General features: G+C 42.6%; 1 protein-coding gene across 1 annotated transcript in view; it reads right to left on the bottom strand.

The window, feature by feature from the left end:
- The window catches only part of LOC139416592 (pleckstrin homology domain-containing family A member 5-like), a 112,150-nt gene that overhangs the window by 18,089 nt on the left and 75,950 nt on the right, over positions 1-18,111 (bottom strand). Inside the window, 7 exon segments of the mRNA XM_071165446.1 lie at positions 2,015-2,170; positions 2,798-2,899; positions 3,022-3,171; positions 3,612-3,692; positions 5,902-5,964; positions 17,461-17,544; positions 17,783-18,056. Coding sequence (XP_071021547.1) covers positions 2,015-2,170; positions 2,798-2,899; positions 3,022-3,171; positions 3,612-3,692; positions 5,902-5,964; positions 17,461-17,544; positions 17,783-18,056 — 910 coding nt within the window.

Here is an 18,111-nt window from a genome sequence, read left to right as displayed (position 1 = left end):
CTTCTTATGAAGAAAATAAAAATAACAGAAAATACATCCACATTTATGACAAGTAAGTTTTGAGGGAAAACTCAAAAGAATCCCAAAATAATACATCCACCAAAATAATATTTTAATAATTTAAGGGAAAGAGGGGACATCTGGATGATTCACAAAGCAAGCGGATGAAGGAACATCATAAACATATTGGTCTTTATGATGAGGAAAAATGTTAAATGATACCCTCTTTATTGGCTTCCTGTAGAGCCATAAAATCTAAGGATTGGAGAGAAAGAGGAGTGTCTTAAGTGGGATGTATAGAAATTGTGATGTCTGAAATGTTTTGCTGTCTGGTCACAGCTGTACAGAACCTTTGGGGATGATTCAACTTGGTTAAAGCTTCTCTAGTGTCCGTGAGTCATTTACTTTGAAAAATAAGGACCTAACACATTAATCTACACTGATTTTAAGTGTATTTAATAAATCTTCTTCAGGCTAGGGTCTATTTTTTTCCACAACCTGTCTGACTGACAAGCCCAAAGTAAACTGCCTGTTACTCAGGCCCAGAAACCAGGATATGTATATAATTGGTACCATTGGATAGAAAACACTTATGTTCATAGAAATGTTAAAATAATGTATGAGACTATAACACAATAGATATGGTAGGAGAAAATCCAAAGGATTTTTTTTGAGAGCCCATGCTCTTACATTGAAAAGCAATTCCAGCTCCCAGATTGCAATTCCTATGGCTTCTACTAGATGTCAACAGTCTTTTTTTCAAGGTTTCATGCTTTTCGCTGATTTTGCTGTAAAGCCTATTGTAAATCGGACAATTAGATTGTAGTTAGATTAACAATAATTTATGCTTTTATCTTCTCTAGGGTAGGGGGCAGCATTTGAAAATTTGGATGAAAAGTGTGCCCAAATTAAACTGCCTTCTACTCAGGCCCAGAAGATAGGATATGCATATAATTCGTAGATTTGGATAGAAAACACTCTAAAGTTTCCCAAACTGTTAAAAAATGTCTGTGAGTATAACAGAACTGATTTGGCAGGCGAAAACCTAGGAAAAACCATTCAGGAAGTAGGATTATTTGATTTTTTGTTTTTTACTCAATGCAATTACAGTATCCAATGACTTAGGACTCAAATTGTTTCAGGCTTGTATTCTGAAAAATGATGGAATAAGAGCAGTCTGAATGAGTGGACCCTGCCGTGTCACAGAGCTTTTTCATGCGCGCGACCGAGAGTGCCTTTCTTGTTTACCTTTTATATTGACCACGTTATTGTCCGGTTGAAATATTATCGATTATTTAGGCTAAAAACATTGTTTGTCATGTTTCTATGAACTTTATGGATACAATTTGGATGTTTTGTCTGCCTGTTGAGACTGCGTTTGAGCCTGTGGATTACTGAAGGAAACGCGCGTACAAAACTGAGGTTTTCGGATATAAAGAGAGACTTTATCGAACAAAATGAACATTTATTGAATAAATGAATGTCTTCTGAGTGCAACCATATGAAGATCATCAAAGGTAAGTGATTCATTTGATCTCTATTTCTGACTTGTGTAACTCTTCTACTTGGCTGGTTACTGTTTGTAATGATTTGTCTACTGGGCTATGTTCTCAAATAATTGTTTAAAGCATTTTTGAAATCTGACACCGTGGTTGGATTCACAAGAAGTTAATCTTTAAACCTATGTAAAATAGTTGTATCTTTTCTGATTTTTATAATGAATATTTCTGTATTTGAATTTGGCGCTCTGAAATCTCACTGGATGTTGGCCAGGTGGGACGCTAGTGTCCCACATACCCTAGAGAGGTTAACTGATATAAGACACTTGTATGTACCTAGATGATTAATATCCATAATTTGTATTATTATTGAATTGCGCGCCCTCCTATTTCACCGGAAGTTGTCGACAAATGTGCCGCTGGCAGGACGCCTATAGCCCTAAGAATTAGCAGGTAACATCAAAAGAGCAGGTGTTTTTCATGTTTTGTACACACAGTACATGTGTGTTCCTCACTTCACTCTTCTGTTTGTTGGAGATAGGCGTGGAGCCATAGTATCCCTGTGTGTCTGAGCTCCTCTGGGGCTTGTTCTTGCTGAGGGCTTCCATCACGTCCTGGATCCTCCACAGCTCCTTCTGGATGTGGACATGCTGCTGGCTGGGGGGCCCCGTCTGACAGAGAGAGAGAGATACATGTAAAAAGAGTGGCTCTGTCTGAACACACACACACACAGACTATAACATAACTATAACAGTTGAACAGAAAGATAAATATAGTTTGAAAAAAAATAGGAGATGATAAAAGTTAATGAGAGAGGGAGAGAGTAAGGCTGACAATGCTCTTATACAAGTGAGACATTATATTAGCCTTGTGGCTGAGGGATAAGAAAAGAGAGGAGCAGATAATGAGCCACTCCCTGCTGATGACATGCCTGTGTGTGTCTATGAAGGGCACTACGGCTGTATTAATGAATCTGGGCTCTGACTGGGCTGGGCTCTGATTTACAGATGTATTTGTTATTACACCTCTATCAGCTAAAGGATGGGGGAGAAATTGAGAGGGAGTGAGAGATTGAGAGGAATGAATGGATGGATGGATGCACGGCGGGACGCATCCGATCCTACCTCACTAAATAAGAAGCTATTCATCACTCTCAATAGGTACCCCTCCGACACTCTCAAAGTCACACAGGGTGTGCCCCAGGGCTCTGTGCTGGGACCCCTACTCTTCATAATCTACATTCTCCCAAAGAGTAAGGCAGAGTAATGCAGGGGTTAATGGTGGTTGTTGTTGTGTACCTGAGGGCTTCCCAGTGCCTCTAGTTGTTCCAGCAGGTTGTTCTTGGCCAATGAAACGTCTCTCTCCATCTTCTCATACTTCCTCCTTGACCGCTCCAACTCCTGGGGAGAGGAAGAGAGGCAATGACATTGCTTCAAATCATACAGCATCTTCTCTCAGACATGCAGTGTTCGTGTGTTCATGTGTGTGTGTGTATCTGCATGTAGTGTATACATATACTCACAGTGTTAACTCTGAATAGCTCTCTACAGGTACTAAGCAGGCCACTCTGTAGCACTTCATTCTGCTGGATGACACCATGTACAGTGGCTGGGTTTTCAAAGCTCATCTCTATCTCCTGACTGGCCGACAGCAGGGCCATCTCCAGGGTATGCTGTGGAGGGGACCACCATTAGAGACAACAACACACAAAGCCTTTCTATCTCTACCAGAAGAAGGTTATCATTAGCATAATCGCTAACGGCTACGTAAAGGCATTCCTGCATTCCAATGCCGCTTCAGAAAGTTGCGGGAAAATACGAATCACTGATGCATTTTGTTCATGTCTTATGATTAACTTGGGAAAATTCATTTTCATTTTATAATCAGTTCAATACATTTAGTTGATTTCCTACTAAGTCCAATATATTTTTAAATATTGTTGAATTCCATTTCAATGTCTGGATTCTGTGATTCCATCCGCAGCGTGGATTTTACAGGGCCATAAAGCATCAGGACACATCTATATTGGGTCCACTCCATGTGTTAGGCTTTGTTAAGTAAGTGGTGAGGAGACAGCACATCAGCAGGGTGTATTGTAGACAGATCCATTACCTTCTCTCTGTGTAGCTGCTGTAGCTTGTCCTCCTGCGTCCGGACAACCTTGTCCTGTTTCCACAACCTGCTCAGCTTGGCCTGAGGAGGAGAACAGAAACAATCAGATCAGATACTAAACACTGGTACAACTATGTGCTTACTCAACTGCAATGTCAGACTATCAGGGCACCAACTATGTCTGGTGGTCCAACTGCCACTGCCATCATACTTTAAATGGTCAGTCTGCAATTCCACAAACAATGGCAGCCCTGCTACTTGGTTTGCCAAGTATAACCGCTTATTTCTTTAAAGTCTAAGCCGTTATGAGGGAGGGGGGTTCTAAGCTGACATATGCAAATGTTTTAAGAAGGTCATACCATGGATCATTTAGCTATTTGATTTGTAATTTTAGGACACCTCCTAAAGTATATGCAGCAAATTATTTTATAAAATACTGAATTTGGCCATTACCACTAAAGCCATAAAAATGAATGGAATAAACCATTCACAAATAACAACAACAAAAAAAACAAGGAAAAAGGTTTGGAGGTATCTGTGCTATATCTAGAACATATAAGAAAGCTCTGGAATTATTTATTTGTTTTTTTAACACAGTATTTAACATAGGCAGATGCGAGGGATTGAGACGCAGCCCATGCAAAACTGATATCTTTAGCTTAAATTGACTGATTTTGATGGTTTTTGGATGGATTTGGAGGAGAACAGAAACAATCAGATCAGAAACTGTACACTCTATGAAAAAAGTAATGTGGAGACCTGCTCGTCGAACATCTCATTCCAAAATCATTGGCATTAATATGGAGTCGGCCCCCCCTTTGCTGCTGTAACAGCCTATACTCTTCTGGGAAGGCTCTACTAGATTTTGGAACCATGCTGCGGGGACTTGCTTCCATTCAGCCACAAGAGTATTAATGCGGTCGGGCACTAATGTTGGGCGATTAGGTCTGGCTCGCAGTTGGCGTTCAAATTAATCCCAAAGGTGTACGATTGGGCTGAGGTCCGGGCTCTGTGCAGGCCAAATTCTTCCACACCGATCTCGACAAACCATTTCTGTATGGACCTCACTTTGTGCACGGGGGCATTGTCATGCTGAAACTGGAAAGGGCCATGCCCAAACTGTTGCCACAAAGTTTGAAGCACAGAATTGTCTAGAATGTCATTGTATGCTGTAGCGTTAAGATTTCCCTTCACAAGGGGCCTAGTCCGAACCATGAAAAACAGGCCCAGGCCATTATTCCTCATCCACCAAACTTTACAGTTGGCACTATGCATTGGGGCAGGTAGCATTATCCTGGCAAGAGCCAAACCCAGATTTGTCAGTTGGACTGCCAGATGGTAAAGAGTGATTCATCACTCTAGAGGATGCGTTTCCACTGCTCCAGAGTCCAATGACAGCGAGCTTTACACCACTCCAGCTGACAATTGGCATTTCCCATGGTGATCTTTTTTAAATGTTTTATTTACTTCTATTAAACTAGGCAAGTCAGTTAAGAACACATTATTATTTCCAATGACGGCCTAGAAACAGTGGGTTAACTGCCTTATTCAGGGGCCAAACGACAGATTTTTACCACGTCAGCTCTGGGATTCGATCTTGCAACCTTTCAGTTACTAGTCCAACGCTCTAACCACTAGGCTATCTGCCACCCCATCTTAGGCTTGTGTGCGCCTGCTCGGCCATGGAAACCCATTTCATGAAGCTCCCGACAAACAGTTATTGTGCTGAAGTTGCTTCCAGAGGCAGTTTGGAACTCGGTAGTGAGTGTTGCAACCGGGGACAGATGATTTTTACACGCTTCAACACTCGGCGTTCCCCTACTGTGAGCTTGTGTTGCCTACCACTTCGCGGTAGAGCCATTGTTGCTCCTAGACGATTCTACTTCAAATAACAGCAGGGCAGAAATTTGACGAACTGACTTGTTGGAAAGGTTGCATTCTATGACGGTGCCACGTTGAAAGTAACTGAGCACTTCAGTAAGGCCATTCTACTGCCAATGGAGATTGCATGTGTTGATGTTATACACCTGTCAGCAATGGGTGTGGCTGAAATAGGTAAATCCACTTATTTGAAGGGATGTCCACATATATTGTGTATATCTTTGCAGATATTTCCAGTGTCAACACAACACAGGGCAAAGGTCAGAACAGGCTGTACATGGTGTACATTATATTGTTCAGTTTATAGAAGATCCATATTTTTCTTGCTTACACCATACCCAAGACAGTCCACAGTATTTCCCATAGGAAAATCTGTCACAGTAGCCATACTTGAGTGTGTTGGACTTACATCAATGTCGACTTCCTCCGGCCTGCACATGCAGGAGTGTTCCCTGTATTCATCTGGGCTCATCTGTAGAGAAGGACATGCTGTTACTGTAGAATCAGAACTAATGCAGCTTAATAAGGTCATATTTTGACCTGTTGTATTAACTAAGTGTATGTTATTGTCTTTCAATCTGTATCCTATGCCTGCCAGAAATAATTGCACCTCTGGGATTGGTAAAGTTGATTGAATTCAATTGTGCTAATGGTTTGTCATTTCTCATTGAACCAGATACATCTGCATTTACAAAACCACCAAACATAAGACAGATTGCTACCAGGACAACAGGCAGTCTAGTCTAAGCAGCCTGTCTATTCTGAGGCTTCTGGTGCATTCAACACCCAGAGGGATTTGTCTTCCTCCGCAGAATATATTGGTTATAGAGGGCACCCCAATGAGAAGGCAGGTACAACTATGTGCTTACTCAACTGCATTGTCAGACTTTAAGGGCACCAACTATGTCTGGTGGTTGTTGTCCAACTGCCATCATACTTTAAAAGGTCAGGCTGCAATTCCAAAAACAATGGCAGCCCTGCTACTTGGTTTGCCAAGTGTAACCGTCATACCATGGATCATTTAGCTATTTGATTTGGAATTTTAGGACACCTCCTAAAGTATCAAAAAAATATATAGCAAATTATTTGATAAAATACTGAATTTGGCCATTACAACTAAAGCCCATAAAAATGAATTGAATAAACCATTCACAAATGACAAAAAAGACAGTAAAAAAAATACAAATAAGGAAAAAGGTTTGGATGTGTCTGTGCTATATCTAGGACATATAAGAAAGATCTGGAAATATTTTAGTTTTTTAACACAGTATTTAACATAGGCAGATGCGAGGGATTGAGACGCAGCCCATTCAAAACTGATATCTTTAGCTTAAATTGACTGATTTTTATGTTTTTTTAAATTATGTTACTTAGATTAGGGGCAGCAGGTAGCCTAGTGGTTAGCGCGTTGGGCCAGTAACTGAAAGGTTGCTAGATTGAATCCCTGAGATGACAAGGTAAAAATTGGTCGTTCTGCCCCTGAACAAGGCAGTTAACCCACTGTTCATAGGCCGTGATTGTAAATAAGAATTTGTTCTTAACTGACTTACCTAGTTAAATAAAGGTTAAATAAAAAAAATGTAAAAAAAGATTGACACACTGGTGCGTCAATAGACTCTAGGGGATATTATAGGCATAAGTGATATGTATAAATAGGACATTTCATTCAAAATAACAGGGTGTGCACCAAGGCTCTGTGCTGGGACCCCAACTCTTCATAATCTACATAATCACACTCCTACTCCCAGGCATATCCCAGATTGGGCCTTTACCACGGATAAAGATTTCAGAGGAATCTGTTTGTCTAGTCTCTGTGGCCTTGGCTAGGGTTAGTGTTACAAAACAGAACAGTTGAAACGTGTCCCAAACTGACACACGGACCACAAATTTATATAGATAGAGAGCCAAACAGACCTATAATATTAACAATGCTAAGAAAAATAAAATGCCCCAAACAGGATTGGTTTATTTGAGACAGTGACTGAACATTAGGCCAATAGTTGATTTGACTTTGTCCTTTCCCTTTAGCTCCTAGTGATGCAGAGTTTCATTGGGACAAAAGTTTGGCCTTAATAACAACGGAAGAGGTCTGAGGAAAGGGTTTGAGGGTTGTCCCTCTGCTAATTAGTGTCACTAGTACCCCATCTACTTCACAACCCATAATGCATTGTACTGACAATTGCTTTTACCCCAATAGATTGATCAAATTCAAAATAATTCAATAGAAAAACTATTGTACTGACAATAGATTGAGTAAAATCAATCTAGGGCATTCCTTACAGAATACATTAACATAAGTCAGTCCATGTAATGGTCCTGTGTGTAGCTAGTGTAGAGAGTCAGGCGCAGGACAGCAGATATGAGGAATCAACGTACTTTACTCAAAATACACAAATACAAAGCAATATAGCGAGCCCACAATAACGGACCGATTTACAACGAAAAATCACTCACAAACAAACATGGGGGAACAGAGGGTTAAATAATGAACAAGTACTTGGGTGAGTGAAATTTCTCTGACAGTCAGGTGTGGATAGTGGATATGCAGCAACCGCTGTTTTTTATTTATCTTTTTATTTCACCTTTATTTAACCAGGTAGGCTAGTTGAGAACAAGTTCTCATTTACAACAGCAACCTGGCCAAGATAAAGCATAGCAGTGTGAACAGATAACAACACAGAGTTACACATGGAGTAAACAATAAACAAGTCAATAACACAGTAGAGAAAAAAAGAAAGAGTCTATATACTGTTTGCAAAAGGCATGAGGAGGTAGGCGAATAATTACAATTTAGCAGATTAAAACTGGAGTGATAAATGATCAGATGGTCATGTGCAGGTAGAGATACTGGTGTGCAAAAGAGCAGAAAAGTAAATAAATAAAAACAGTATGGGGGAGAGGTAGGTGAATTGGGTGGGCTATTTACCGATGGACTATGTACAGCTGCAGCGATCGGTTAGCTGCTCAGATAGCAGATGTTTAAAGTTTGTGAGGGAGATAAGTCTCCAACTTCAGCTATTTTTGCAATTCGTTCCAGTCACAGGTAGCAGAGAACTGGAAGGAAAGGCGGCCAAATGAGGTGTTGGCTTTAGGGATGATCAGTGAGATACACCTGCTGGAGCGTGTGCTATAGGTGGGTGTTGCCATCGTAACCAGTGGACTGAGATAAGGCGGAGCTTTACCTAGCATGGACTTGTAGATGACCTGGAACCAGTGGGTCTGGTGACAAATATGTAGCGAGGGCCAGCCGACTAGAGCATACAGGTTCCAGTGGTGGGTGGTATAAGGTGCTTTAGTAACAAAACGGATGGCACTGTGATAAACTGCATCCAGTTTGCTGAGTAGAGTAGTAGAGTATTGGAAGCTATTTTGTAGATGACATCGCGGAAGTCGAGGATCGGTAGGATAGTCAGTTTTACTAGGGTAAGTTTGGCGGCGTGAGTGAAGGAGGCTTTGTTGCGAAACAGAAAGCCATTTCTAGATTTGATTTTAGATTGGAGATGTTTGATATGAGTCTGGAAGGAGAGTTTACAGTCTAGCCAGACACCTGGGTACTTATAGATGTCCACGTATTCTAGGTCATCTAGGCCATCCAGGGTGGTGATGCTAGTCGGGCGTGCGGGTGCAGGCAGCGAACGGTTGAAAAGCATGAATTTGGTTTTACTAGCGTTTAAGAGAAGTTGGAGGCCACGGAAGGAGTGTTGTATGGCATTGAAGCTCGTTTGGAGGTTAGATAACACAGTGTCCAAGGAAGGGCCAGAAGTATACAGAATAGTGTTGTCTGCGTAGAGGTGGATTAGGGAATCGCCCGCAGCAAGAGCAACATCATTGATATACAGTGGGGCAAAAAAGTATTTAGTCAGCCACCAATTGTGCAAGTTCTCCCACTTAAAAAGATGAGGCCTGTAATTTTCATCATAGGTACACATCAACTATGACGGACAAAATGAGAAAAAAAATCCAGACAATTACATTGTAGGATTTTTAATGAATTGATTTGCAAATTATGGTGGAAAATAAGTATTTGGTCACCTACAAACAAGCAAGATTTCTGGCTCTCACAGACCTGTAACTTCTTCTTTAAGAGGCTCCTCTGTCCTCCACTCATTACCTGTATTATGCCAAGGCCAAAGAGCTGTCAAAGGACACCAGAAACAAAATTGTAGACCTGCACCAGGCTGGGAAGACTGAATCTGCAATAGGTAAGCAGCTTGGTTTGAAGAAATCAACTGTGGGAGCAATTATTAGGAAATGAAAGACATACAAGACCACTGATAATCTCCCTCGATCTGGGGCTCCACGAAAGATCTCACCCCGTGGGGGCAAAATTATCACAAGAACGGTGAGCAAAAATCCCAGAACCACACGGGGGGACCTAGTGAATGACCTGCAGAGAGCTGGGACCAAAGTAACAAAGCCTACCATCAGTAACACACTACGCCGCCAGGGACTCAAATCCTGCAGTACCAGACGTGTCCCCCCTGCTTAAGCCAGTGCATGTCCAGGCCCGTCTGAAGTTTGCTAGAGAGCATTTGGATGATCCAGAAGAAGATTGGGAGAATGTCATATGGTCAGATGAAACCAAAATATAACTTCTTGGTAAAAACTCAACTCGTCGTGTTTGGAGGACAAAGAATGCTGAGTTGCATCCAAAGAACACCATACCTACTGTGAAGCATGGGGGTGGAAACATCATGCTTTGGGGCTGTTTTTCTGCAAAGGGACCAGGACGACTGATCCGTATAAAGGAAAGAATGAATGGGGCCATGTATTGTGAGATTTTGAGTGAAAACCTCCTTCCATCAGCAAGGGCATTGAAGATGAAACGTGGCTGGGTCTTTCAGCATGACAATGATCCCAAACACACCGCCCGGGCAACAAAGGAGTGGCTTCGTAAGAAGCATTTCAAGGTCCTGGAGTGGCCTAGCCAGTCTCCAGATCTCAACCCCATAGAAAATCTTTGGAGGGAGTTGAAAGTCCGTGTTGCCCAGCAACAGCCCCAAAACATCACTGCTCTAGAGGATATCTGCATGGAGGAATGGGCCAAAATACCAGCAACAGTGTGTGAGAACCTCGTGAAGACTTACAGAAAACTTTGACCTCTGTCATTGCCAACAAAGGGTATATAACAAAGTATTGAGATAAACTTTTGTTATTGACCAAATACTTATTTTCCACCATAATTTGCAAATAAATTCATAAAAAATCCTACAATGTGATTTTCTGGATTTTTTTCCTCATTTTGTCTGTCATAGTCGAAGTGTACCTATGATGAAAATTACAGGCCTCTATCATCTTTTTAAGTGGGAGAACTTGCACAATTGGTGGCTGACTAAATACTTTTTTGCCCCACTGTATACAGAGAAAAGAGTCGCCCCGAGAATTGTACCCTGTGGCACCCCCATAGAGACTGCCAGAGGACCGGACAGCATGCCCTCCGCGGCAACTTTCCCATCCTTGGAGATCTCAGACGATACGAAAGAGAGGTTGAAAAGGCTGGTAATAGGGGTTGCGACAATGGCGGCGGATAGTTTCAGAAATAGAGGGTCCAGACTATCAAGCCCAGCTGATTTCTATGGTTCCAGGTTTTGCAGCTCTTTCAGAACATCTGCTGTCTGGATTTGGGTAAAGGAGAAGCTGGGGAGGCATTGGCGAGTAGCTGCGGGGGGGGGGGGGGGGGGTGATCTTGTTCTCCATGGACTTTACAGTGTCCCAGAACTTTTTGGAGTTAAAGCTACAGGATGCACATTTCTGCTTGAAAAAGCTGGCCTTGTGACTGTGTGTATTGGTTCCTGACTTCCCTGAACAGTTGCATATCGCGGGGACTATTCAATGCTATTGCAGTCCACCACATTATGTTTTTGTGCTGGTCGAGGGCAGACAGGTCTGGAGTGAACCAAGGGCTATATCTGCTCTTAGTTCTGCATTTTTTGAACGGAGCATGCTTATCTAAGATGGTGAGTAATTTACTTTTAAAGAATGACCAAGCTTCCTCAACTGACGGGATGAGGTCAATATCCTTCCAGGATACCCGGGCCAGGTCGATTAGAAAGGCCTGCTCGCAGAAGTGTTTTAGGGAGTGTTTGACAGTAATGAGGGGTGGTTGTTTGACCGCGGACCCATAGCGGATACAGGCAATGAGGCAGTGATCACTGAGGTCCTGATTGAAGACAACGGAGGTGTATTTGGTGGGCCAGTTGGTCAGGATAATGTCTATGAGGGTGCCCATGTTTACAGATTTAGGGTTGTACCTGCTAGGTTCCTTGATGATTTGTGTGAGATTGAGGTAATCTAGCTTAGATTGTAGGACTGCCAGGGTGTTAAGCATATCCCAGTTTAGGTCACCTAACAGAACAAACTCTGAAGCTAGATGGGGGGCGATCAATTCACAAATGGTGTCCAGGGCACAACTGGGAGTTGAGGGGGGTCGGTAAGCAGGCGGCAACAGTGAGAGACTTATTTCTGGAGAGATTATTTTTTTTTATGAGAAGTTCGAACTGTTTGGGTATGGACCTGGAAAGTATGACATTACTTTGCAGGCTATCTCTGCAGTAGACTGCAACTCCTCCCCCTTTGGCAATTCTATCTTGACGGAAAATGTTATAGTTGGGTATGGAAATCTCAGAATTTTAAGCCAGGATTCCTAAGCCAGGATTCAGACACGGCAAGGACATCAGGGTTGGCAGAGTGTGCTAAAGCAGTGAGTAAAACAAACTTAGGGAGGAGGCTTCTGATGTTGACATGCATGAAACCAAGGCTTTTTCGATCACAGAAGTCAACAAATGAGGGTGCCTGGGGACATGCAGGGCCTGGGTTTGCCTCCACATCACCAGCGGAACAGAGGAGGAGTAGGATGAGGGTGCGGCTAAAGGCTATCAAAACTGGTCGCCTAGAGTGTTGGGGACAAAGAATAAAAGGAGCAGATTTCTGGGCATGGTAGAATATATTCAGGGCATAATGCGCAGACAAGGGTATGGTGGGGTGCGGGTACAGCGGAGTTAAGCCCAGGCACTGGGTGATGATAAGAGTTTGTATCTCTGGACATGCTGGTTGTAATGGGTGAGGTCACCAAATATGTGGAAGGTGGGACAAAGGAGGTATCAGAGGTATGAAGAGTGGAACTAGGGGCTCCATTGTAAACTAAAACAATGATAACTAACCTGAACAACAGTATACAAGGCATATTGACATTTGAGAGAGACATAAAGCGAGGCATAAAGTAATTGCAGGTGTTGATTGGGAGAGCTAGCTAAAACAACAGGTGAGACAACAACAGCTAATCAGCTAACACAACAACAGCTGGTAAAATGGCGATGACTAGGCAGAGAGGGTCGGATTAACTACACACAGAGCCTGAGTTTGTGGCTGGGGCCGACAGATAAAATAAATAAATAAATAAACAGAATGGAGTGCCGTAATTAATGGACAGTCCAGCAGGCATCAGCTATGTAGCCAAGTGATCATAGTGTCCAGGGGGCAGCAGTAGATGTAACAGGGAAGTCGCCACTACGCTAGCACGCAGGCGCCACAGCGTTTAAAGTTAGTAGCCCGGGGCTAGTAGGAGCGTCTTCTCTGACGGAGGCCGGTTGAAGGCACAGCGGATGGAGTACTGATATGCCGACAACATATGGGGACAGAGGAAGACAGCAGTAGTTTTACGCTCTCCGAGGAGTTCACAAAAGTGGCAGAGAAGTGGTGTGCTGTGTCATACAATCGTCACAAATAAAACAGCTTCTCAGGCAAATACGCACCTGCATAGTAATTTAGAAAGCATGAATACATAGGCCACTTTACACTCTTGAGGGAGCAAGCAAGGGAGGTCTAAAATAGCAAATTGATGTCAGCCCTAGTAGTTCATGCTATCAAAACAGAACTAGTTTAAGGAAACTAGGCGTATGTCGTACATCACTAGGAGCAGCAACGTAAACATTTAGTTTTTATCAAAATGCTTTTTTTGGCAGAAATGTCTTCTGGAACATGTGAACTTTCATGTGCCTTAACAAACCTGTATTCCATACATAAATACAAATACAATTGTTTAATTACGAGGTAAGTTGGTTTAGCCATGGAAAAAGGCAGGAACCTTCACACTAGCCATGATTGGCTGAGAAAATATATGGGCTGGACATCCCGGGAGGAGTTTAGATTGGTCTGCCATGTAGCACGCTTCTGTCTATAACGTGAGCTGTTCAGTATGTATTGACAGTCCTTTCTTGTCACATATACTCCCTGCCGGTGCTCTAGGTCACCAGGCTGCTTGTTATGGCGCACACCTGTCACCATCGTTACACGCATCAGACTCACCTGGACTACCATCACCTCCCTGATTACCTTCCCTATATATGTCATTCCATTTGTTTCCTTCCCCATGCGTTATTGTTTCAGTTTCATGTCTGTGTGTTGTTCGTGTTTCTTGTTTTGTAATATGTTTAATTTATTGATTAAATGATTCACACCCTGAACTTGCTTTCCAACTCCCAGCACACACGTTACATTTCTACCGCTCCGTTTTTGAAAGATTTAACATTAGCCATCGAACTATAAAGGTTTTCTTACTTTTCTCAACATCATTGATGCCTTGTATTTAGCAGGCACTATAGACAGATCAGTAGGAAAGAGTGATGGGCTACTTTCTGCACATGCCACGGTCAGTATGAACTGGAGTGACTTGACACAAAGCTGGCCAAACAAGATGTAGCTATAAACAAAACGGAATTAAATGGTTCCAGTCTTCCGTGTCTGTGTTTGAGATTCAAAATTCTTCAAATAGCCATGCTTGTCTTGATGACAGCTTTGCACGCTCTTGGCATTCTCTCAACCAGCTTCACCTGGAATGATTTTCCAAGGAATTCTCACATATGCTGAGCACTTGTTGGCTGCTTTGCCTTCACTCTGCGGTCCAACTCATCCCAAACCATCTCAATTTGGTTTAGGTCGGTGGAATGTGGAGGCCAGGTCATCTGATGCAGCACACCATCACTCTCCTTGGTAAAATAGCCCTTACACAGCCTCTAGGTGCGTTGGGTCATTGTCCTGTTGAAAAAGCCCAAAACAGATGGGATGGCATATCGCTGCAGAATGCTGAGGGAGCCATGCTGGTTAAGTGTGCCTTAAATTCTAAATAAATCACAGACAGTGTCACCAGAAAAGTGCCCCCAGAAAATAACACCACCTCCTCCATGCTTTACGGGTGGGAAATACACATGTGGAGATCATCTGTTCACCCACATCGCATCTCACAAAGACACGGCGGTTGGAACCAAAAATCTCATATTTTGACTCCAGACCAAAAGGATAAATGTCCACCGGTCTAATGTCCATTGCTCATGTTTCTTGGCCCAAGCAAGTCTCTTCTTATTGTTGGTGTCCTTATTAGTGGTTTCTTTGCTGCAATTCAGCCATGAAGGCCTGAGTTACCTCTGAACAGTTGATGTTGAGATGTGTCTGTTACTTGAACTCTGTGAAGCATTTATTTGAGCTGCAATTTCTGAAGCTGGTAACTTCTCCTCTGCAGCAGAGGTAACTCTGAGTCTTCCCTTCCTGTGGCTGTCCTCATGAGAGCCAGTTTCATCCTAGCGCTCGATGGTTTCTGCAACAGTAATTGAAAAAACTTTCAAAGTTCTTGAAATTGTACGTATTGACTGACCTTCACTTCTTAAAGTATTATTTGAGCTTTTCTTGTCATAATATGGACTTTGTGTTATACTAAATAGGGCTATCTTCTATATACCACCCCTAGCTTGTCACAAAACAACTGATTGGCTCAAACGCAATAAGAAGGAAAGAAATTACACAAATTAACTTTTAAGAAGGCACACCTGTTAATTGAACTGCATTCCAGGTGACTACCTCATGAAGCTAGTTGAGAGAATGCCAAGAGTCTGCAAAGCTGACATCAGGGCAAAGGGTGGCTATTTGAAGAATCTCAAATATAAAATATATTTTGATTTGTTTAGCACCTTTTTGGTTACTACATGATTCCATATGTGTTATTAAGGCTTAAGAGGGTGTGAATGGGTGTAGACAAAGAGGCGCTCTCCAAATAGGTGTACCAAAACATTCAAGGACCATTTTCTCAAAAGTCGGGTTACAAGTTGATCAACTTTCAAAGCAGAATTACTTCCCCATTGTTCCTCAACTGTAGTGTATGACAAACAATTTTTTAGCTCCGAGTCTCTACTTTTATCCAATGTAAAAATAAAAAATAAATTTTGCTACATAAGACCTAATCAAATAGTTTGTTTTAAGTGGGAATTCTCACAGCCCATACTGAGACTGGTGGAAACAGAGTTGTGCGCTCGGCCCATAACACTGGCAAAACAACAATATAATATACTGTATGCAAACCATGCTCACATTGGTGGTATGACTTTCCAACAAATAGAGGAGACAGTAGAGTAAAAGCTGTATGAATGAGAAGTGCTACATTCACAAACAATACAGGGAGGAGATATTGAGATACCATGAAAGATTTTGCCACCAGAGTAGGATTGCAGGAGCAAGACAGACCAAATAAACAACTGTGGATGGATTGAAGAAATCAATGTTTTGCCGGTGTTGGCTGGCCAATACTTTACTCTTAAGTTGTGGTGGTACTGTTGAGGTCTGGGGGCTGAGTTCTCTATCAATGTGTGAATCATCACGATTAAAGGCTAATTTTCCTTCATCTGTTCATTATGGAGGAAAGGAGGAGGAGCACTATGGGAACAGTTTAGAAACAACACTGACTGTCAATTATGCTAGCTCCACCTTTTTAAATCATAATAGATCACACACACACAAACATACTCTCATCCAAAATGTCACACAACAAGGGAAAGCCCCAAAGAAATGTTACACACACAAGATAGTATTCACCGCATACTTTCAAACTTTTCAAATATTAACCTACATCTCGAATGCAGCTTGGAAAAACAACTACTTTTAGACAGCATATCCATCCACAAAGACACACAGACAGAGACAGAGCAAGTCTGAAACTCGGTAGGTAGATCCGTCCCAAAATAAGAACCACGTGTTAGAGTTACCCCACCTGGTTATCCAGATACATGAGGTTCCTCTGGAGGTGATGAGACAAAATGGCATTCTAGCGTCGGTCAGCAGTGCAGAGGATAGCAAAGTGGAGAGGAAAGAGAAAAAGGGAGAGGGCAAGGAGAGTTAGGCATAAGAAACAGACAGAAGGATGTACAGAAAGATAGAGAATGATAGAAAAAGACAGACAGCCAGACAGGGCAAACAAGTCAGATCTAAGAGATACATAGAAGGACAAACTGTTGGACATGAGAAGATGAATGTGAGTAAAGGGAGGATAGAAAACCCCACTATTTTTCTTACTGTGTTGTATTGCATAATAGGTCATAGGCATGTCATGTGTCAAACAACACCATTGACTGTGTGAATGCCATGACGACTAGGTGAAGAAAATCAATGTCACACCATTGACAAAAGTGTCACCATTATTCATGCAGTGGTGCGACTATTAACCCCTTGATCACAAACAACCGTTTCCCATCGCAAGTTTGGACAATGACCCCAAGCATACTTCCAAAGTCGTGGCGAAATGGCTTAAGGACAACAAAGTCAAGGTATTGGAGTGGCCATCACAAAGCCCTGACCTCAATCTTATAGAACATTTCCTGGCGTGTGTGTGAGCAAGGATATGCTATTTGCCTTCATCAAAACAATGTTTTGGTTGCATATTTCATCCTGGAACCTGCCTAGGCACACTGTAGCTGCACAGTTTGCAAAAAGCCTAAAATAGATGAGACACATCTATTATTCCAAAACTGCAGTTAGTGCTTGGAAAACATACTGTATTTCCTTACTTTAATCAACCAGTTATAAGTAGACAATATATCACAGAAGTGAGCCTGACTGTGTATGAAGGCCAAGGGCAGGGCACAGTAGGCCAGACCAGACAAGAGGGAGGGAAAGAAGGAGAGAGAGAGAGAGAGGGAAGTGAACTGACTGTTTTGCCTTGCAGAGATTGGGCAGTGATGGTCTGGACAGGGATCCCAGCTGGCATTGGCCTCCTGTCAGGCGGGTAGGCATACTGGAGAAGAGAGAGAGAGGCAGGGTTGTAATCAATCAGGGGAATTTTCAGCAAGCATACATCCCCATTGCGGGCCAGGGTTGTCTTCATTAGGCACTAAACGGATGAAAACAGACTGGACCATGGAGGAACTTCCTGCAATTGTTCAATAAGAATTGTTGATACTCATGTCACGTTGCAAAAATAATAATAATACAGCCAGGTGTTAGAAGACCCATGTCCATACTAGTCCTCTCACCTTATTGAGGTGTGATGTCCTGCTGTGTCTCCTGTCTATAGTGATATCCCCCTGGTATACAGGCAAGCCCACTTCTGAACCAGTGGAGCTGTGGTTGTAGGAGGAGCGGAGGGGCGAGTAGCCTCCGTACATGGACAAGGAGCCGTGGGAAGGCGAGGGGGGGATAGATTGGATAGATTGGTGACTGTCACCCTGGTGCTCAGACAAGTTGATCATGGTCTTGGGGCTGGGCAGGGTCCCATACGGCCCGGGCGTGGACGACGTCGGCCTGGTGCTAGGTGTGACATTATACTGCTTAGGGTACATTTAATTTCAATTCCGTCAATTCA

The sequence above is a fragment of the Oncorhynchus clarkii genome, chromosome 1 (genome assembly GCF_045791955.1).
Source record: "Oncorhynchus clarkii lewisi isolate Uvic-CL-2024 chromosome 1, UVic_Ocla_1.0, whole genome shotgun sequence".
NCBI classification, from domain to species: Eukaryota; Metazoa; Chordata; class Actinopteri; order Salmoniformes; family Salmonidae; genus Oncorhynchus; species Oncorhynchus clarkii.
The sequence above is the reverse complement of the archived record's forward strand: the minus strand, read 5'-3'. Positions and strand labels throughout refer to the sequence as shown.